The sequence below is a fragment of the Emys orbicularis genome, chromosome 22 (assembly GCF_028017835.1).
Source record: "Emys orbicularis isolate rEmyOrb1 chromosome 22, rEmyOrb1.hap1, whole genome shotgun sequence".
Taxonomy (NCBI): domain Eukaryota; kingdom Metazoa; phylum Chordata; order Testudines; family Emydidae; genus Emys; species Emys orbicularis.
The window spans coordinates 7,012,960-7,035,922 of record NC_088704.1 but is presented as its reverse complement, the minus strand read 5'-3'; the positions used below and the strand labels follow the sequence as shown (position 1 = coordinate 7,035,922).

General features: G+C 49.0%; 1 protein-coding gene across 1 annotated transcript in view; it reads left to right on the top strand.

Annotated features, from left to right (window-relative positions):
* Positions 1–779: 779 nt before the first annotated feature.
* Positions 780–22,963, top strand: part of RCC2 (regulator of chromosome condensation 2) — a 31,096-nt gene continuing 8,912 nt past the window's right edge. The window contains exons 1-6 of the mRNA XM_065421361.1: positions 780–1,088; positions 8,643–8,736; positions 16,581–16,724; positions 17,322–17,453; positions 19,589–19,677; positions 21,882–21,996. Of these exons, the coding sequence (XP_065277433.1) occupies positions 780–1,088; positions 8,643–8,736; positions 16,581–16,724; positions 17,322–17,453; positions 19,589–19,677; positions 21,882–21,996 (883 nt within the window). The remainder of the gene's footprint in view (positions 1,089–8,642; positions 8,737–16,580; positions 16,725–17,321; positions 17,454–19,588; positions 19,678–21,881; positions 21,997–22,963) is intronic.

Sequence of the window (22,963 nt, the reverse complement as noted above, 5' to 3'; positions counted from 1 at the left end):
AATTTTTTTTTAAATGAGGGGGAGGGGAGTTCAAAGACAAAAGCAGCAGCAGGTGAGGGGAAATCCCCCCCCTACACACACACACACTTTGCGGGTGCCTCGAGGGGAGAGACAAAGTGTGGGTAAATTGTACTTTTAATAGACTTTAAAGCGCTTTGTAAGTATCCTGGTGATTCCGGCTGAGGGTCGATAACTCTCACCTATAATTTTTGGAACCGGCTTGGCTATCGGGGGGTTTGTTTGCCAAGGTGTAAAACTATCGCTGGAACTCATCACCCCTTTCTGGGGGTAGATGTAATGCCCGGATCTTTTCTAGATTGTAAATTTTAATTGGGGGAGAGGGGGTATTTTTCTCCCCCATTACATCTTGTCTGTGGGCCAGTTTGAATGCTGTCGGGGGGGGGGGGGGGGGGGAGAGAGACACATTTGCCCCCTAAACTTTGGCAGGGGTGTGCCATTTCCATGCACATTTGTGTTTTCAAGGTGGCAAATTTTAATCCATCGGGGGGGGGGGGATTTTTCTGTGCGATTTTAGTGCACGGGGGGGCAGTTTCCCTCCACGAGGCGGGGGGGGGGTTGTTAGGGGTTTTGCTGTTGCTCGCTGGTGCATTTCAGGGCTGTATGTCCCCGGGGATGTGGGGTGGGGGCTGCCCCCCACTTTCCCCGGCAGGCTGTAGCTCCGCCGCCCCGGGGACCCTGCCGCTGTGGTGGGGCCCGGCGGGCCGGATCGGGGCCCATGAGCGCGGTGTGTGTTTGTCCCTCTCTGCCCAGCCGGCGACATGCCCCGGAGGAAGGCGGCGGCGGGGCCCGTGTGGGAGGCCGGCAACGGGACGGCCCGCGCGGCCGGCAGGAAGCGGCCGGGCCCCGGGCCGAGGAAGCGGAGCCGGCCCGAGCGCGGGGCCGGCGAGGGCAGCAGCGGCGGCGGTGGCAGCAGCGATGAGGACGGGCCCCGGGAGCTGCTGCTGGCGGCGGCCGAGCTGGACGGGACCCCCGGCGGCAAGAGGGCGGCCAGGCCCGGGCCGGGCGGCGGCCGAGCGGGAGGCCAGGCCGTGATCATCAGCGAGCCCGAGCACAGCAAGGAGCGGATCGTGAGAGACGGGCCCCGGGGGGTGGGAGCCCCCGGCCCCATAGGGCAAAGCCTGGGAGCCCCCCTGCCCCATAGGTCAAGGCCTGGGAGCCCCCCTGCCCCATAGGTCAAGGCCCCGGGGTGAGGGATGGGGGCCCCCTCCTCGCCCCATAGGTCAAGGCCTTGGAGCCCCCTCCTTGCCCCATAGGTCAAGGCCCCGGGGTGAGTGATGGGAGCCCCCACTGCCCCATAGGTCAAGCCCTAGAGGCCCACCCCATATAGGTCAAGGCCCAGGGGTGAGGGAGGGGAGCCCCCTGGCCCCATAGGTCAAGGCCCCGGGGTGAGGCCTTGGAGTCCCCTCCTCGCCCCATAGATTAAGGCCTGGGAGCCCCCTCGCCCCATAGGTCAAGGCCCAGGGGTGAGGGATGGGAGCCCCCACTGCCCCATAGGTCAAGGCCTAGAGGCCCACCCCATATAGGTTAAAGCCCAGGGGTGAGGGATGGGAGCCGCCCAGTAACGAGGGGGAAAAGAGATGACAAATAGTCCTCATCTTTCTAACGGGGGGGGGGGGGTATAGTTGGGGCTAGGTGGACCCCTTACCTGTCCCCACCCTAGGGTAACCAGATAGAAAATGTGAAAAACCGGGACCAGGGGCGGGGGGAGGTATAGGCACCCATATAAGAAAAAGCCCCAAATATTGGGGCTCTCCCTATAAAATTGGGACATCTGGTTATTCTACCCCATCCTCAAAACCAAGTGTGGGCAGTATGCCCCCCTTTCCCTGTGAGCTGCTGCGGGATAAACCCCTCTTGTCATTCCCCTCGTAGTTTTTGTGAAGGGGAAATATATAAATAGCGGCTTTTCTTAAAATTGACCCAGCTAGGGTTGCGGGGAGGGGTGTGTGTGATTATTTAATGCTTTTTTAAAAATTAACGATCCATAGGTTCAATCCATTTAATCACATCAGCTGAAGATTTCCTCCAACCCAGTCCCTTTAACCCACAACAAAAGCCTTTTTAACTGTCTCCTCTTTGCAGTTACTCTTGATATTTATCAAACATGTTCTCTCCCTCTTGGTTTGATTTTCTCCCCTCCTCCCCCCATGGGGAATTTTAGCCCCTGTGTTGTAAGCACCCATCTTCCCACCTCATGTGGGTCAGTCCAGGGGTTGACACTCTTGCTGGGAATGTAGGGGTACTTGCATTTTGGATGGGGTAACTTGCAGGGAGAATTTGAATGATGTGGGGAAGCTGTGTATCTCTTGCAAGCACACAAGCAAACTCCTCTTTCCCAAAGGTGGAGGAGAGACCAAGCCAACCTGCCTTTGAACATGAGCCCCTCCCTTGTTATGGCTACTTTGGATTTGAGGACAGAAGTTCAAACCTGTCCTGAAAATGAATCCCCCATTAGTGACCTAGATTAGGCCCCTTCTTGACTCAAATGAGCTCACCTTTTTTGGAGGTGTGGGGGCCTTCTCTCTCCTAAAAGAAAAGTGGGGAGAGAGGGGAATTCATGCACTGCGAAAAAAGCTGGCTGGGATCTTTTGAGCACCCACGTTTTGCTTGGTTCCTTCTTTATTTGGGGAAAGGGAAGTCCTTTTTGGGTGGAAGGGAGGGAAGTCTGGATATTCCCTAGACCAACAGAAGAAAAATAGGCCTCTCAAATGTTCTATAGGAAGGATTTCAATGTCAAACTTACCTTGGTCACTAACAGAACTCTTCCCCCTAAAAAAAACCCCCAGCCCCTTAGTTTTACTATCATGTGAGTGAATGTGCTTTGCTGGGAAGTGGGGTACGTGATCCGTTTATTACATGTGCAGGCAGACATTGATGTTAGAGAGGAAGAGGCTCTGCTTTTATCACGAAAGAGAAATCGTGATCTTTATTTGAAAGACCGCCTCTCTCTGGTTGGGATGCCATTAGAGGAGCCCAGCTTCCTGAAAGAAATGTACTGGCATTGGAAGTGGGGAGCTTCCCCCGAATTCTTCAGCTAGAGAGAAAACATGCTACACTTATTTGCAGTGCTGTAGCCTTGTTGGACCCAGGGTGTGAGACAAGGTGGGGTGAGGTAATATCTGTTATTGGACCAACTTCAGTGGGTGAAAGAGCCAAGCTTTGGAGCTCCATAGACGGGTGGAGCTGGAAGGCTTGTCTCTTTTACCCACAGAAGCTGATCCAGTAACAGATGGGTAATAGGGAAGATCTTGCCCATGCTCCCTGTCTGGTATTGGCCTTGCTCTCTGTCTGGGAAGTGTGTGGGGTAGGGGGCTGCATTAGGGGATGTTATTACAGGGCAAGGGGATTATTTGTTTGGAGAGAGACACTGTTAAGCGTTTTGAGGTTCCCGCCTTGTCTCTGGCAGTGGCAAATTAATCTGGGGGGTGGGGGAAGGAGAGGAGGCAGGCAGTGCACATGCCCAGTTGCTCCCAACCCTTTTTTCTTTCCCTCCCATCTCCCCAGGACGTGGGGGAAGCCCTGCTACTGTAGCAGGGGTCGGGCAGGCACTGCGCATGTGTGTGTTCGTGGTGTTTCCCCTCCCCAGGATGCAAGGGAAGCCCTACTCCCTTGTAAAGGCAGAAGCAGGAGAGAGGTTGTTGCGCATGCCCAGTGTGTTCTCTCCCTTCCCCCTCCTGTCTCACCAGCAGGTGGGGAAGCCCTGCTTGTATAATGGGGCAGAGGCAGCAGAGAACTGGATTAGCATTGTTGCCAGCCTCACTTCTCTTTTTGTCTTTTGTCTGGGGCAGACCTGTTTGCAAGGAGAGAGGCAGGGAGCTGGAAAGTGCACAGAGCTGTTGTGGATCCCTAATTAAAATGGTCTGACTAATTAGAAAGCTCCTGACTTTTGCAACCCCCCAAGCATCTGGAATAAGCTGAGCTGTTCTGCTGAAGCAAGCACTGATCTTAAGAAACATTTGTAATCTTCTCTCGCAAGAAACAGCATGTGAAAAACCACTGAAGTCATGACTCCTCCGTGCTGCGTGGATTAGGCTGAGTGGCCTGCGTTCTAGTGATCAGTTTTATAGAGCAGCCAGAGTTTGCTTGGCGCAGAATAAATAAGATGCAGTCCCTGTCCCCAAGAGTTTACAATCTAAGCTCCAGATTTTACAATCTGAACCATGCGGGTGGCCCCTTGTGCACACGTGCAGCTCCATTGAAGGCTGTGAGCATAAGAATCCACCTGTGCTGACCCAGATGCATGACTGAGACTTAAGGTTTAAAAAAAAAAAAAAGAGCGAGAAAGACAAGGGGAAAGGGGATTGGCGCAACAAAATGGAGATTAATTTGAATAATGTTAATGTGGTTACTTAGGCTTGTTATGAAAGCATCTTGGCAGCTTCTGTTTTAGTTACTGTAAATTTTTGTTTGCAGTTATGAGCAGAATCTTCCTTACCCCTGGGATCTTGATAGAAACAGCATGTCTCCCATGAGGCTGTTCAGTAAGCAAAACCTTAAACACATGGCTGACTTGTTAACATTGCTTCTGCAACTGCGTTTCGCATCTTCGTGATGTTGCATTTTCATTTTTATGGGGGGGCGGGGAAGGGTCCCATGTTCTGGACTGCCATCTGTGAAGGTGGCTGGTGCCAGCTACAATGTTAAAGACGTTGGTAATAGCAGAAGTGTTGGAGACGCCATGAACCGTCGGTCTGGGTTTTGTTTGCTTCCCTTCGACTGACCAGTTAAGCGTGGAAGTGGTTAAAGTATTTGTTGGTCTAGTAGATTTTCTCCTCGTAGAACAGAAGCACAGTGCCAGACTGAAAGGTTAGTACGGTGCAGACTATTTTAAACCTCCGAAGACCATCCATGACAAAACTTCAGAAGAATATTCAAAACTGTCTCCAGTCTAAGCCTTTGGGTGGTCATGAGGCATCTATTTAAACTTCCAAACATGCAGGAAAACTGGAGCTTTGGATCTGCAGGTGCTCGGCTTCTCTGAAAATTTGGCCTAAAGTCTCCGCAGATGCCATGATGCAAAGGCCAAACTTGGCCAGTGGGTCTTTGATTTTCCCCGTAGTAATCATGCTCTAACTTGTTTGGATCTTGTGGATAAAGCCAGCTTTCAGTGTTCGACTTGTGGGGAAGGGAGTAAGCAACGGGGAATGGTTTTACTTAAAAACAAGCTATGGAAAATGTTTTGCTCATTCCTTTTGAAGTAAAAGTTGCTTCTGCATTGTCATGGCTTGGTGACTTCTTGTCTTGTATGTTAGGAGCCTTGGAAAGGGAGGGACCCATCCTACAAACACCTTCAGCCTGCTTTGCCAGTAAGGTCTAAGCTTTGCTGTTGCATGCACGTGTAAGTCTGTGATCTTTGCCTGAGCTGACGGAATGTGTTGTAACAGTCCCTTTGCTCTGATCAAGCAAGTGATGTTGGTCATTTAGTGGGGATGCAAGCTCAATGCTGCAGTGAGATCACACAGCGCTGTAGTGTAACTTGTGCATTCAGGGGGTTCGTGAACTCTGGGATGAACCCACAACATAAGCCAGCTTTATTTACTTGCCCTGTTTTGTAGCTGATTGCAATAATACACTCGCTAATGGACAAGCACCTTTAACACCCTTTCCTTGTCTAAAAGATGCAGCCTCTCAAGTGAGTCTGTTAAAAGGTTGAACATCAACCTTTCAAACATATTTTTTTCCCTTAAGATACAATTCCAAAGTAATTTTACCCTGGAAATCCCATTTTGCTGATTGAAGAAGGCTCCGTATTTCTCCCCCCCGCCACCCCCCCCCCCCCTTCCATCACATCCTTCTTAGCACAAATTACGTGACTAGGATCTAAGTAGGCAGCAAAGATCCAAAGAGTGGGCTTAGGTTAACGTACAGGGAAGACTTCTTTTATTGCTAAGTAAATCTTTGGTATGGTCTTTTAACCTGGACAATACTGAACGTTCTGGGCTTGGCAGCTTCCCTCCAGGGAAATTTGACTCCACTTCCGATGGGTCGAATAGCCTTAGCTTGTTTTTGCTGCATTGATGTATTCTTCCCATAGCCATTGTACGGCATCTTGTCATCGTGCCTGTCCTTGCAAAAGAAAAAAAAAATCCAGACCAAATATTATTAATCCCAACTTTATTAATAAAGATGACAGTTAACTCTGAAAACGTGTCCAGTTTCCCAAGCCAATGCATCAGCTGTGAGAAGCATCTGTAATTACTGCAGTGTATTACATTTAAAATAACTCTTTTATTAGCATGATTCCTGTTGCCCTATTTCTAAAGTAGCTGCAATCAAGCTGCTGCTTGGTAGCTGTGTCTAGATTCTGATTGTGTGATGAAGCAGAATATCTTGGTATCTGAATAAATAAATAAATGGAGATATACCTATCTCATAGAGCTGGAAGGGACCCTGAAAGGTCATCGAGTCCAGCCCCCTGCCTTCACTAGCAGGACCAAGTACTGATTTTGCCCCAGATCTCTAAGTGGCCCCCTCAAGGATTGAACTCACAACCCTGGGTTTAGCAGGCCAATGCTCAAACCACTGAACTATCCCTCTCCTCTGAGTGATGTGCTAGCCACGTCATTCAGTACCATACCGTATCTCCATCGTTCCCAGATGTGGTAGAGCATCAAATACTCAATTGATTTGAGTAGACGTCCTATAGGAAACAGCTGCTAGAAAACAAGTTTTTCTCCTTTTCTCTATTTCCTGATCCGTTAGGCAGACCAGGAAGTTGTAGGAGTAAAGTCAGTTTAACCTACAGAGGGGTTTGCCTCAGGAAGCAGTTCCTGTTTCTTAAGACAGATGCTTTGATGTAACATGTATCCAGGAAGCTTAGGCTCTGGAGTCCCTGCTGCAGAACTAAAATTCGTGGCCTATCAGTTAAAAGAAAGGGGAGACAGAGAAAACTGGGCGTGCTCTGAAATAGTTGGAGCATTTGACAGGCTTGTGGTTCTAAGCGCTCTGATAAAGATCTTTACATAATTTAAATGGAGTTTAGGTGGCCGCCTTGTCCGATTCTTGTGCTGTTTCTCTTCCCTTTCACAGGTATCTGTGTAAACTGAACTCTCCCTCCCCTACCAGCTGTTTGTAACAGAACTTATGCTGTAATGTTGGCTTTTAGCTGTGTACTTGGGAGCAAAACCAAATGGAAACATGATTTCCCCAGCCTTGTAAAAGTCAGAGGCCATCCTTTGAAGCGTTCTCTTGTGTGTGCCATGCTATTTTAGTTTGTAAGTTGCCAACCAAAGGTCAGAGTGGCGTCTTCTGCGGTTTTATATTATCAGTGATTACAAATATAATGGCTGGGATGTTCAAAGGAGCCTTAAGGAGTTAAGCCCCCAGCTCCTATTGTATTTCAAGGCTGGTTAGGTGTCTTAAATACCTTAGCTCCTTTGAAAATCCCAACCAATCACTTAAATTTAAGCTCTAGAATTCTTGTTCCCACTCTTATTTTTTTAAACCTTCTTAACGTGGGTAAGTTCAGCCCTGTGGAGTGGGGGATTCCTTCGCCTTTGTGAGCAGCCCATGGACAGGATTGCAGGATGGATGATGCTGGCTTTTGTTTTCTGAGCTGTGTGCACGTTTGGTGCAGAAAGGGCTGGATTTTTCAGAGGTGCTGAGTACCCGCCTCTTCCATAGGCTGCAGCTGGAGACATGTAGGCCCCGTGCTTGAGAAAATCAGGCCCACAACTTTGAATCTGGCCATGCTATGTCAGCTGTAAAGGGTCAGATTTTTAAGAGTCTGGGAACTGGAGAGTCTCTGTTCCTCAAGGAACGTGAGGCTCTGAAAACACTCAGTTGGTCCTTTAGTTGCCGATTGGTTCAGAATAAGTGATCTGGCTAGAAAGCCTGCTTTCTTGCCTTTTGGGGCTGCCAGGAACTGCTGTGGGGCACGAACGGTGTTCCTGAGAGCAGGAGTGCTGTGTGGTGATGCCTCGGAATGGGGGTGAGATGGCGGTGGGCTCTGAAGGGCATCCCATCTTGACTAGTAGGATGATGGTCACAGTGGTAGGCCGCGCTTTGGGAGAAGAAGGGCTAAAGTGCAGTGGGCTGCCAGAATAAAGGGGGGTGAAGGAAAAAGGTCCCTGACGTTAATGAAGGTTTGAATCCTGTGCAAGGTGTATTTGATTCAACTCTTTGAACAATTGAAATCTTCAGCCTTAAGGAGCTAATATGTACAGTACAGGGTGTTACATCTGCTGTATCCTAATGTCTCTAGCCATCACCTTTCTAATGGCCATTCAGTTTTAGTTTTTTTTTTTTTTTTTTTAACTATAGGCCACTTTTCTTGGCGTTTATCCTCTCTCAGTACTATGAATGTAACTTGCAAATACCTCTACTGATCGGTAGTTGCTGCAATGCATTTGGTACTAATCTTCACCGGATTTTGTAAAAGAAAAATCAGTCTAAGAATAAACAATAGGTATAATTGTGGTGCTACACGCCACAATGATAGTGCGTGCAATAAAACACTCCGCGGTTGCCAGGAGCATCTAAATGAACAGTAGCAATACTAACAAACTGTTTGGTTTCATGCCGCCTCCTCTCCCTGTATGCCGAAGTAATTGCAGAACACTTGCAGTTCCTGTTTCCCTTTCCTGTGTGCTGAGCTGATTGTTTCTCTTTACACCTGGCAGAAACTCGAAGGGTCCAAGTGCAAGGGGCAGCTTCTGATATTTGGAGCAACCAACTGGGACCTGATTGGCCGTAAAGAAGTGCCGAAGCAGCAAGGTAGGAGAAGCTAAGCAATTGATGCGTCTGAGTGGCCCATTGTGGATAAAATGACAGTATTACTGATATGTCTGCACTGCAGTCAGGAGGTGTGATTGCGGCTGGTGTAAGCGTAGCTGAGCTGGCTTTGATCTGCAGTATCGCCTCCTGATGGCAGTGTAGACATACCCTTTAGGTGACCAGCCTGATGTCTGTTGCTTGTCTCTTTTTCTACCGTCCCCATACCAAAAACAGTCAGTCACGCTCTGAACATCTTTTCCAGAGTCAGGACTAAGCCCTCTGAAAGGAGGAAGCTGCAGTCTTAAAACTGACATTCTTAGGATAGCCACATGACCTGCAAAGGAATTAAAATTCCAAACCAGTATCCGTGAGAATTGTGGTTTGCAGAAAGGCATTGTCCAAGCTAGAATCTGCCTATCGCCAAACTGTCGGCGTGCAATGAGATTGTTAATCACCAGCAGTAGACATCATCACAGTGTTGTCTCATCTGAAAGGGGGCGCCATGAGCGGTATATTCCCCCATTGTACCATGCTGCGGGTATTTGTTCAGTGCCAGCTCAGAGGGAAGCGTGCCGCCGACATCCCTTTCTTGGAGATCTCCTGGTCCGATTTTCGACAAGCTCAACCATGCGGACTCTTAACAAGCGTCTCTGCCGAAGACACAGTGACCACAGCTTAACATCTGTGGGATCTGTGAGGATGGCGGCCTATGGTGTTCCCTCTAATTTTTTCCCATCCATGTGTGGAATGAATTTTGTTACGTGCACCAGTGTGGAGGTAATTGTGACGTGGTGGGGGTGGGGCCAAGGGGTTCGGCGAGTGCGATGGGGCTCAGGGATGGGGCAGAGGGTTGGGGTGCAGGGATGTTAGGGCTCCAGCTGGAGGTGCAGGCTCTGGGGTGGGGCCAGGAATGAGGGGTTCAGGGCTGGGGCAGGGGGTTGGGGTGAGGACTCCGGCTGGAGGTGCAGGCTCTGGGGTGGGGCCAGGAATGAGGGGTTCAGGGCTGGGGCAGGGGGTTGGGGTGAGGACTCCGGCTGGAGGTGCAGGCTCTGGGGTGGGGCCAGGGATGAGGGGTTTGGGGTGCAGGAGGGTGCTCCAGGGCTACGGCGGAGAGAGAGGACTCCCCCCAGCTCTCTCTCCCCGTAGCAGCTCCGGGGCTGGGGCTGCAGGATAGGTGCTCCTCCCCCAGCCCCGCAGGTCCAGGTCGTGCCTGGGGGAGGGGTGCCCCAGCTGTGGCAGGTTGGAGGCTTGGCTAGCTTGGGGCTGGGGGAGGCGCGTCTCTCCCCTGGCCACGGCAGGTCCCCGAGCAGGTTCCCTGAGCACCTGCATGGCACTAAATAGGCTGCTGCGCCCCCGCGCAGCTTACAGGGAACTTAGGCGACCTAGAATATTTCATGGACGCCAAACAGCTTTCACTTTGGCACTTGTTAGAAAGTTAGGACAAAGCTCCTGGAACACAGCTCTGCTTTAATGCACATTCCCACCTTTTGCTTTCCACAGCAGCATGTGGGGCAATGCTGAGTGGAAACTTTTCAAGTCCTAAAAGTTCAAGGGCTGGTCGAGGAGTGAGTGGGGCAGAGGGGGCCTATCTGAGTGGTGCGTCAGTGCCAACTATTGACAGAGAGGTTCGCTTCCCTTTCTCCAGTCTGTGCAATGTGCCTATTCTCAGCCAGCAGCAAGTGGGCCTGATCCTACTATTGCGGTGGTTCTTAACCTTTACTGCAGCCTGCACCCCTTTGGGTCTCAAAATATGTTCTCGCACCCCTTCTCAAAAATCGTTGAAGTAGGTCAGTTCTTTAAACCTAGATATAGCATAACTATAGAAATGAGAGAGAATTTGTTTGTATATTACAGTAATCGTTAAAAAATGTATAAGGTTAATAAATACATAAGTTTGATGAAACAAAGTAGTTGTACTTACGTGCCTGTGCTTAATTTGTGTTTTTGACGAGTTACCTTCTAAAAAAATCTGGCATGTCTCGCACCTCCAGAAAGGGCATCTCGCACCCCCAGCGGGTGTGTGCACCCCAGGTTACGAACCACTGTACTATCGGATACTGGGATCACTGTAGCTTGTAAAACTGTCAGGTGGACAGGCACTCCTATTGACTCCAAAAATTCATATCCATGATCAGTATCTAGCCCGAGAGCTATTTGAAGCCAAATCTACGATATCAGTGCTTTGCTGGGCAGCTCTCTATTATTGTGGTTAGATGACTTAGAGGGCTCCTGTGGGGCTTCTTGCTTCTTCATGTGAAGTTATTGAATTTTAGGTGTCTGTATTTGCAGCATAGCAGATCCATGGCCACTTATTTGTGAAACACCATTTGATTTTTAACAGCCTCTGAATGTTGTCAGTATATAGCTGTGTGTATCGCTTATTGGCATGCATTAGGAAAGAAGAACAAGTGATGAACAAGAGCTTAAAATATTTCTGGTACTTAGTTATTTTGGGCGTGAAATGATAGGAATGCAACAAGAGCAAGGTGATTAGACGAAGAAACAGTGGCTGAGGACTTACCCTGATTTGACCATCTGGGGGAAAACTTGTTTTCTAAAATGTTACAAAAAATTGCTGGCGGGGGGGGGGGGGGGGGAGAAATGTGTGCTTTTCTTAATTATAAAATGTTTAGACTTAATTATGTAACCTTGTCGATATGTGGAAGAGGCCACGCTTTCTATGAAAGACAACGCCAGGGTCCATCTATGTACTGATGGCCTGATTTCCAAAGTTGTTTAGCACTTCTGAATATCAGACCAGGCATTCGTTGAAATAGTCTCTTTAAAGACTTGTGGAATTGGGTTCTCAGTATCACGTGAGACTGAAGGACAAAGACACCTTCTCCACTGACCTTGAGAACTCGTAGCCTGTCTGTTATCAGAGGCTGCCCCCTTGTCTATACTCAGACAGCTGCTCTTTGTTTGGCCTCTCTCTTAAAGGCAAACTGCACCTATTGTGTTCAGCCCAGGAGTCTAAATGTTCAAAGTAAAAAGCATTTCTTGCTCTGGAAAATGAGGAAATGTGTGGATTTTTTAAAATCTGTAATTAGTTAGCGTTTCTGAACCTTGTACTGAAGACAGCCACTAGCCTAGGACTTGAGAGACCGGGGTTTGAGTCCCTGCTGTGCCACAGACTACATGTGACACCTTAGACAAGTCACTTAATCTCTCCGGGACTCAGTTCTGTGTCTGTACAATGGGGATGAAAGCCCTGCCCTTCCTCATGTGGGGGGTGGGGTTGTGAGGATAAATGCATTAAACATTGGGATGCACTCAGATGCTGTGATAACAGGGGCCATAAAGTGCCCCAGAATAGCTAGATCAGAGGTGGGCAAACTACGGCCCGTTGGCCACATTGGGCCTGCAGGACCGTCCTGCTGCTCTGAGCAGCATGGTAAGAGGGCGCGGGGGTTGGATAGGAGATTCTGGGGGACGGTCGGGGGACAGGGAGGATGGGGTGGAGGTTCTGGGCGGGGGCGGTCAGGAGATGGGTAACAGAGGGTTGGATAGGCGTGGGAGTCCCGGGGGGCCTGTCGGGGCGGGGGTGCAGATAGGGGTCAGGGCAGTCAGGGGACAGGGAGCAGGGGAGAGTTGGATAGGGGGTGGGGTCCTGGGGGGTCCCGGGAGGGGGCGGTCAGGGGACAAGGAGCCGGGGGGTGGGGTTGGATGGGTTGGGGGTTCTGAGGGGGGCAGTCAGGGGGTAGGAAGTGGGAGGGGGCAGATAGGGGGTGGGGGCCAGGCTGTTTGGGGAGAGACAGGCTTCCCTACCCGGCCCTCCATACAGTTTTGGAACCCCGATGTGGCCCTCAGGCCAAAAAGTTTGCCCACCCCTGAGGTAGATCCTGCTGATTTTCAGTGATGCTGACGGCGTGGAGAGCTGTCTGTGGGTCAGACTTTCCAACAATGGCTTGCCAAACCATGAGAACTCTGCTATTCAAACAAATGACTGATTTTTCTGACTGCTAAACGAACATGAAAATGGGTTTATAGTCTTTGGAGTATGGGGATCTGCAAAGCAAAGGTCACATGACAGCACCTTTCAGCAAGGTGGCTGTCTCCAGTAGGCTCAAAAATGACAATTGTTGCTAATCATTTATAATATTAATAATACCTCGCTTTTATCTAGCGCGTCTCATCCCTGTACCTCACAGTCCTTACAAAGGAGGTCAGGATCATTATCCCCATTTTACAGATGGGGAAACCGAGGCATGGATTGGGGGACGTGACCTGCCCAATGCCACCCAGCAGCTCAATGGAAGAGTCAGGAATAAGATTTGGGTTCTCCTGAGTCCCACATCTCCGTCTGTCCACAGTGTAACTTCTCCCGCCATTGATTCCTGGTAACAAGTGATTCTTACCTTGTGGAGTCAGACTGTTGGACTGAGTAAAATCAGCATCACTTTCTGTTGTTGTTTATTTCATGGTAGTGCCTAGTGGATCCAACCAAGATCACAGCCCCATTTTGCTAGGTGCTTTACGAGACGTCTCTGCCCTGAAGAGCTTACAGTCTAAATGGAGGAGACAGACAAAGGATGGAAAGGGAAATAGGGGCAGAGGGAGATGAAGCAACACTTGTCCAGAGACCCACAGCACATCAGTGGCAGAGCTAGCAATGGAATCCAGATCTTCTTAGGTCCTAGCCTAACGCTTCTCCATCTAGACCATGCTGCCTTGGTTATAAATCTTTTGTTATCATTTTGACTACTGTACTGTCTCTAGAGCCTCCAAATTGAGTCCGGTTGAGATGTTCAAAGTCAGTTAGGGCAGGGTTTCTCAATCTGTGTGTCGGGACCCAAAATTGGGTCGCCAAAATGTTTCACAGGGTCGCTTGGCAGCTCCTTTGGCTCCTGTCCCATGAGGGTGGCTGGGCTCGCCTCCTTGCTCCAGGCAGCACAGCCCCTGGGGTCCAAGCGCCACTCAGGTTTGGCCCAGCTGTCGTGATGATGGAATCCGGATAGGCCAAATTGGAGTGAGTGGCACTGCAACCCCATGAGCCAGGTCACAACCGGGGCCAAACCTGAGCGGCACTGCAACTCCAGAGGTTGCAACACCCGGAGCAGAGAGCCAAGTCGAGCCAGCCCCACAGCACAGGAGCCACCACTATGGGGTGAGTGCCAGGCAGGACCCAACCCCCTGTGGGGGCAGGATCTGACAAAAACCACCCCAGGGCCTCCCCCCCCCCCCCCCCCCCGACTATTTACTCGGTTGAGATAGACCATAACCATTTACAAATGGGTCCTGAGCTCAAAAAAGTTGAGAACCCCTAAGTTAGGGGATTTAGGCACACAGCTCCCACCAAATTTAACGGGAGTTGCGTAGTTAAATGCACTAGTTGGCTCTGTGAATTTCGAGTGCAGCAATTAACAGACTTCCTCCATCCCAGCTAGTCAGGACAGTTAGTGCAATTCAGTAGACACTGATAGATGTAAGCCATACCAGAGGGAATTAAAAACCACAGTTACACTGCATTCCAGAGTTGTTAGCAGATACACCCTTTTTAAATGGTGTAAAATAGACCAGTCCTGCTTGATTTCTGTCATCCAAGATAAGCACATACAAACCACTCTATTGTTTCTCCTCTCCACGTTTGTAACACACTGGCCATTGCTGCATATGTCTAGTTTCACTACCCCAGTGGTAAACAGCATCTTGAAATAGAGATGATTCCTCAAATAATTAAAATGGGGAAAAGTGCTTACCTCAGTAATCTGTCAGTCATTCAACTTCTTCTTTGCGTTAATCCAGTCTGCTCTGAGTCCTCTTCCTCCAAAGTGCTCTGTTCAATGGCATATCCTCTATCATGCCACGTGCTAGCCTATTCCCTTACGGCATCCCACCCCTTTTCCTTGTCGGCCTCTGTCTTTTTTCCTTCAATCTTGATCTGTTGGACTCTAATAGCCACATGTTATTAGGAATGCACTTTACCTGATCAAACCATCTGAGCTTGCATTCCCTCATTTTTTCATTGCTGAGTGTTACTTTGAGCACGTCTCTACCATGCACATTCCTCCCGTGGTCTTTCTTGCTTACACCACTTATCCATCTTAACTTCTGTTTGCTCATGTTTCTTCTGTTGCGTAACACTTCATGCCAGACATTTAAAACTGGATGGACCACCGTTTTTAAGGCTTTCCCTTTAATCTTCCTGTCACATACGACACCACTTATCTCTCTCCATTTGAGCTGTGGTTTATTATCTACCTCTAATTTTGTCCTCCGTTTTCCCATTTTCCCAGAAGCTGGAACCCAGATACTTGAAACTTTGCATTTTTGAGATTGTCTGCCCATCTGGTTTCAAGGATAATTCTTCAGTGTTCATATTATTGAAATCACATACCATATATTCTGTTTTTCCTCTGTTAATTTTGAGCCCCTGTCTCTCAAACATCTCTGTATTCATCAATATCCTCTTCTGTGCAGTGAAGAGAAAGATTGTTTAGAATATCATCTGCAAACAAGGTGAACCAAGGTGCCTTTTTCTGTGGGTATCCAGGACAAGTATAGACAGCAGCAGCAGCATTCAACGTTTGTAGCTAAAACAAACAGACATAATAATTGGTAGCTGCCATTATTGCAAACTGCCAGCCTCTAACAAACTCCTCTGTGATATTCAGTCCCATTTCACACACAGACTGCAGAGTTTGTGACTAGGAAGCCCAACAACAAACTGCAAGTTCTGCCGTGCTTTGCACACTTACAATGCTGTCAGCTAATGAATTAAGCCTCATAATACCCCTGTGATGTGGTGGAAGTGTTTAAAAAAAAAAAATACAATGACAAAGCATTTAAAAGTGCATGGAATTGCTTGGAGCCCACTTATTGTAAATCTAAATAATACAGTGTCGTAACTACAGTGCTCTGTGGTGGTAGATCATTGGCAAAGAAGGCTAAAGGCATAAAGGAAGATGGATCGAACAAACAAGATCTAATATGCATAGAGTGGAGTGTGTCCATCAGAACTCCGTTTGTAGGCAGTGCACTTCATCAGTCGGAGGCTCTCATTCCTGATGCTGAATGCCTCAGCTATCATTGAAGTCGGTGGGTGCTGGATACGTCGCAGGATTTAACCCGTTGTTCCTTATGTGTAAAATTGGACAATCTGGAGGTATCCAGCAGGGTGCCGTGAAGCTAAACTCACTGATGTTTGCAAAGCACTTTAAGATCCCCGGATAGAGATGCTGTATTACAGCCCCGTTATACTTATGGGGAAAATTAAGTCATGAAGGATCAATTGACTCCTGAAGTCATTTAGGTCACTCAGTATTTTCAAGCCTCATTTTGTGGTATGGTCAAAGCCACCTAAGTAGGATGCAGGTAATTGGAACAGTGACTTTAATTGGTTCACTGAGGTCTCCCATTCTTTCTCTAGCTCTCTCGCTTTGTCACGGTGCCTGTAATTGCTGGGACTGCTTTGTTGGGTGGTTTTTGGTCTAATTAACCTCTCAATAGAAATCAGCAGTGTTAATATGACTCTGATAGGCCACAAATCTCCTGCGGTCCTTTCCCTCTTCCTGTCTCATGTTGACAACCAAGGATATCCTGTAGCGTGACAGAACAGTGAGGTGAACGTAAGATGTCAGTGGGCAACTGAAAACTATTTTGGATTTCTGTAATAGCAGTTACATAAAATATAACCACAAATCAGCTGAATGAGGTGAGGTGCAGGAACTACGTAGGACAACCTTAATTTTGGATAAACTCTGGGACAAAACTGAATCCACAAACCTGTCCCGATTTAAATGGGTTTTCTGTGTGGACAGTGACTTGTTAGAGATGATTTTAGTGCACTTGCTGCTGACTTCATGTTATTTGTAAGACTTGTCTGTATTCCGCTTTCTCTACAGTGGCTTACCGTAACCTGGGCCAGAACTTGTGGGGGCCTCACAGGTATGGGTGTCTCTCAGGGATTCAGGTACGGACTGTGGTTTCGGGACCATGTGCAGCTCATAGTCTGCTCATCACCGCAGAGGGGAAGCTCTGGAGCTGGGGTGAGTAGTAGGCATAAACAGTATGTATCAGTAGCCCTTAGATCATGAATCAAGTAAAGATATGGCTGGCATAAAGGAAGGCTGTGGTCTCTGCCCAGCTCTGAATTGCAGCAGACTCCTAAGATTATCAGCTGTCTGTATCAGAAGTGCTGAAAACTTGGTTCCCTGGCTTTTGCCCTAGTTGAAACAGTTCAGTGGGGGCAAATTAGATCTTTGACAGCTAGTGGGTGACTTGCCCCTTGCTGTATCTTTGTGAATCTCAAGGAGACTAGTTCAGATGCACTATGCACTAGAATGGTGGTTCTCCACCTTTTCCGTATCACGGCTCCCACGCTACAACTGGCAAAGCTTGAAGGCAGCCATAAGGAAAGGGAGCATGGTCACGACCCGTTGAGACCTGTTGCTCTCCCCGGGTTAGGAACTTGTACACTAGGCAAGCTCTGCTTGGGAAGGATGGAGGAGTCGATCAGACCTCCTAGTGTGAGGTCTGGTCACAACTGAGAAGGGGCACAGTGCAATGAGCAGGAAAAGGGATCTGAGTCTCTGTAGTATGGTGGTCACCGGGTCATGCGTGTTTGTGTGCACGCTTCTCTCTAGGTCGTAACGAGAAAGGGCAGCTGGGGCATGGAGATACCAAGCGCGTGGAGGCTCCCAAACTCATTGAAGTTCTCAGCAACGAGGTGATCGCATCAGCAGCTTGTGGGCGGAACCACACGCTCGCTCTGACAGGTATGGGAGGCTGCTGGGAAGGAGGAATTGGGCTTGGGCTATCGATCTCCCTACAGGACACTGCAGAATACTGGGGCATACAGGGAACTGGTGCATCAAATACTGATCCTCAGGAAACGCACAATGCACCTGGGAATGAGAGAGAGAACCTCGGGCTAGGTGGTGATGGAGGATGGAGTCTTTCGGTGCTATCCTGGCCCCATTGAAGGTAATGCATGTTTTTGTTTCAATGGGGCTGGGATTTCACCCTTACTCTTTTGCTCCCGAGGCTAACAGAAGCTGATAGGGTCTTGGAAGCAGCACATTCAGCCCCTGGTGGGTAGCGAATGCCTTGGCTTGTGAAGATATGCAAAGGGAGTCCTTGGCCGAGAGCTCTGTTGCAGGGTCTTGTAGTCGAAGGGACCCTAAGGAATATGAAGGGTATTGAAGATGGTCTCAGTCTTACTCCACTTCTGAAACTTCCATCACTGGGCACGAAGGGAAAAAGCGAATTTAGGTTTGTCTGCATGGCGCTGCAGTCTGGACTATGGGCGTGTGAATTGTAGAGGGCTCTAAGGGCCCTTTGTAGAGCCTGCTGGCACAAACTAAAAGATAACTAGTGCGCATTAATGTTTCAAATGGGACTACGCTAGTGCCTTTTAGTTCATGCCAGCGGTGTCTCCATGGGGCAGTTAGTGTGAGCCATATGAGAGTGCTCTACGTTTCATACCACTGTATAATGTAAACAAGCCCTTTGTCTTGCTATTTAGAACGTAAGACATGGCCGCCTATGCATAGTCCTCTCCAGGAGATGACTGTCTCGATAGCAGTGCTATAAAATGGTGATTATGCCGCCTTGTTGCTAATTTCTCTTACTGCAATACATTCCTTCTCCGGGCTGGTCTGTACTACAAAGTTCTGTCTGCTTAACTACATTGCTCAAGGCTGAGAGAAATTTCACGCCCTGTGTGATGTAATGAAGCCAACTTTAGCCCTGGTGTAGATGCGGCTAGGTCAACAGAGTTCTTCCGTCAGCCTCGCTACTGCCTCAGAGAGGTGGATTTGCTACAGTGACCGAAGAGCCCCTTCCGTCGCTGGCGTCCGTGTGTGTGCTGCTGTAGCCTTTCTAGTGGAGACATACCCTGAGATTCTGGATGGCTTAAAGCTTGTCTATGTGGGGGCCTGGCCTTCACTTAAAAGTTAGGCTGACATGGGTCAGGGCTGTGAAAAATCCATACCCGTGTCCAGAATTTGGTGACCCGACCCCCACAGTAGATGCAGCTGCGTTGATGGAAGAAGGTTTCTGTAGATGTGTTTGGGGAGGTTGTGTTCCTACACTGATGGGGGGGAAACCTATTGTGGCAGCGTAGGCTGCGTCTACACTATGGGGTTAGGGCAGCAGTATGCTACAGAAGCACCCGGGAAAGTTAATCCAAATTAACTAAAACTGTGACTTTAAAGTGGATTTGTTAAACTGCATTAAACTGCAGTGTGGAGGCTCTTATTCAAAATTAAAGTGGTCTTAGAAGGGAATTAAGATAAACCAAATTAGGGCCATGTTAATTCCAAATAAGGGTACGTCTACACTTACCGGAGGGTCCGGCGGCAGGCAATCGATGTTCTGGGATCGATTTATCGCGTCTGGTTTAGACGCGATAAATCGATCCCGGATCGATCCCGGAAGTGCTCGCCGTCGACGCCGGTACTCCAGCTCGGCGAGAGGAGTACGCGGCATCGACGGGGGAGCCTCCCTGCCGCGTCTGGACCCGCGGTAAGTTCGGACTAAGGTACTTCGAATTCAGCTACGTTAATAACGTAGCTGAATTTGCGTACCTTAGTCCGAAGTGGGGGGTTAGTGGGGACCAGGCCTAAGAGTGTCCACCCGGGTTTAATACGATTTAGCTAATCCACATTAAAATTCACACCTTTAATGAATTTGAAATAACTTTCTTGAGTGTCCCTCTGTAGACAACTCTAATGTTTAAGTTATAGCACTTGGGGCAATATGCTTTAATTTAGCATGGTGCATTGCAATGATCATCTCAAGTCTGTATTAATGGTTTTCCAGCAACTCTGCATTAACATGGGGGTTTAAACTTCTCCCTTCACTGCCACCCCTCCTCCTTCCCCCTGCATTTGTTTCCCTCTTGTTCCAGAGAGTGGCTCTGTATTTGCATTTGGAGAGAATAAGATGGGACAGCTTGGTCTTGGCAATCAGACGGATGCAGTTCCAAGTCCCACTCAGGTACTTCTAATGCCCTTCTTTGGGTTTCCTCTGTCCGTCAACGGGTTCCTTAATTTCTCACGTCCTGGCTACTGCACTGGTGACCATTTTGGGGCCATATTGATCCTTAAAACCAAATTGCTTGGACTTGGTTCCAATAAGAGGAGTGAAGGTTGGGGGGAGACATGGAATCTTCATCCAGAACAAAAATTTCTGCTGTATATTTTCTTCTGTTTGTTATTTACTGACTTGGAAAATAAATAGCATCACATCATGTATTTTGTCTATTTGCTGGACAAGTGGAAAAGCCCTATCCAAACTGAAGATTATACAATATTACCTGAGTCAGTTTAAATCTGATGTCAGACGTATAGCTGGCCAATATGGATGGTCCAAACAGTTTTAAAGCCTCTCTATATAGTCTAGAACATAAATTTTAAAGCCAGAAGAGGCCGGTGTGATCATCTAGATCTGGGTGGGCAAACTTTTTGTCCCGAGGGCCACATCTGGGAATAGAAATTGTATGGTGGGCCATGAATGGTCACAAAATTGGGGTTGGGGTGCGGGAGGGGGTGAGGGCTCTGGTTGGGGGTGTGGGCTCTGGGGTGGAGCCAGAAATGAGGAGTTCAGGGTGTGGGAGGGGGCTCTGGGCTGGGGCAGGGGGTTGGGGTTGGGAAGAGGTTCAGGCTCCAGCTGTGGGTGCAGGCTCTGGGGTGGGGCTGGGGATGAGGGGTTTGGGGTGCAGGAGGGTGCTCCGGGCTGGGATTGAGGGGTTTGGAGGCCGGGAGGGGGATCAGGGCTGGGGCAGGGGTTGGGGCGTGGGGAGAGGCTCAAGGTGCAGGCTCTGAGTGCTGCTTACCTCAAGCAGCTCCTGGAAGCAGGGGCATGTCCCTTCTCCAGCTCCTACGCGGAAGCGCGGCCAGGCGGCTCTACACACTGCCCCGTCTGCAGGCAGCGCCCCTGGAACTCCCAGTGGAGCGGGGCCATTGGAGTGCATAGGAGCCGAGCAGGGGCCGTAGTTTGCCCCACCCCTGATCTAGATCCTCCCGTAACTTTTAAGTGTGGTTTTAAAGTGTTGTTTCCCCCTCAATGGCCAGGCAATCCAGTGTTCAAACAGCTCAGCTACTAGATTGGTCCCTGGTGTGGCTGGGGGCTGAAAGCATCCCATGTGAGTTTTTGGACCACCATAAGTTGAATTTTTGGTAGACAGGCTCTCAAATTTTCATATCACAAAGTCAAAACAATGGTCAGACTGGTTGCCTGTGGAGGAGATTACCTGTTTCTTAGCCATCCCATTCTTGTCTTGGAAAACAAAATGGATCAGAGAGGAGAGTTTTCACACCTCGGACTGGAGATTAAACAGAGCCCGCCGCTGCCTTATAATCACTGGGATCCATTCTCTTATGGGTCTGGGCTGAAGACGCAAGAGCCAAAGGGTGGCAAAATATTGCCCCAGTGCATGAAGTAAGTGAAGAGAATGTCTAGCTGAGGGCAGAGTGGAAGTTTAGCCGAGGAGCTGTCCTAAGAAACGCTTACAGTCTGTCTACACAGGAGCTGGCGGTGCGTTTCCAGCTCGAGTAGATATAACCTACTCTAACTGTGATGGAGCTGGTGTGCTAAAATACAAGTGTAGCCCCCGTGGTGCAACCTAGCCACCTGAGAACGTACCTAGCAGCTCAGATGGGATTGTACTCGAAGCGGCTAGCCTCTCCCACCAGCTGGCTGCACGTCTGGTTTTAGCATGCTGGCTTGATCAGCACTAGCGTGGGATGTCTCCTCAAGCCAGAACTTACACCCCCCAGCTCCAGTGTAGACACACCCTCAGTTCCTATTTTCTCCTTCTCCCTTCATATTTTTGTGGATTACTTAGTGAACTGACCATTTCCCAAACCCTTTTCCCCAATATTGGGGCAGTTATTTAAACGACAGGCCAGGTTTCTTCGGTTAGGTTTGCACAATTTTGCATGTAAATTAGTACCCACTAAACATAGCCACTTGGTGGATGCAAACGTACTGCTTAACTGTACATGCAAATACCTGATTTGCCTAGGTAATTTGGGCCTGGTATTTGCACACGTGTCGGAAAAGAACTGTGTGTTCCTTGAAAGCCTAGCCATATATTTGCTCTGGGAGTCTGGCAGTGCTCACTGGCAGCCTAGAAGGGGCACTTGGGTCACTCTGTTTCATCTGTTGCCAAATGCTACTGTTGTCTCCTTCCTTTGTAGATAATGTACAATGGCCAGCCTATTACCAAAATGGCCTGTGGGGCTGAATTCAGCATGATAATGGACTGCAAAGGAAACCTGTATTCCTTTGGGTGCCCTGAATATGGACAGCTGGGTATGATTTATTTTTTAAAGGACTATCTAGTTTTAATGACAGCAGACTTCAAATCCAGCCTGAGACAGCCACCAAGCTTTTTGTAGACTGGCATATTGGTATAATCTAAACAATAATGGGGGGGCACATCTTATCTCAGTCCCCTTCCAGAGGGGATGGTGGCCTTGTGTTTAAAGCCTATGATCTGGCTTCTCTTCTCTCTGCTCTGTTTGTATGACATTGGTCAATATGCCTCTCCTTTCTATGCCTCAGTTTCCCCAGGTATACAGTGAGTGCTTCTAGACTGCCTCACATGTGGGTGGTGAGGCTTAATTTGCCAATATTCGTAAAGTGCTTTTGAGATCTTCTGATTGAAAGGGAGAGAGAAGTGTGAGGCGGCGGTGTTACAATCAAACAAAAGCTGTTGCCCCTGGATTGTCCATAACACCCCCGCCCCCATTTGGAATGCTAGACTGTGTAGCCTGTCAGTGCCGCAGAAATAACAATCTGCCACTGTGCATCCAGGCAGCGTGTTCAATTATGCATGAGCTGTACTTTATCTGGTTAATGTCTAGTAGCTATGATCTACAGAGCAGGGAGTGCGCATGCTTTCCTGCAGGAGAGGCTTTGATGCAGCCACGGGGTGCCTCTTCTCGGAGGGTGGTGAGGATTTCCTGAGCAGGCTGGAAGGGTCTCGGAGAGTATGTCTGCACTGCAAGAAAAGACCCGTGCCTGGCCCAGGTTAGCTGACTCCGGCTTCCGGGGTTATAAAATTGCAGTGTAGACACTCAGGCTGGAGGGTGGGGGAAAGTCTCAGAGCCCGGGCTCCAGCCCGGGCCCAAATGTCTACACTACAATGTTTAGCCCCATGAGCCCAAGTCAGTTGACCTGGGCTCGGGGACTTGGTGCTGTGGGATTTTTATCGCAGAATAGACATACCGTGACGTGCCGGAGGTGCCGTTTCCTGACAAAATGGGGAATGACATTA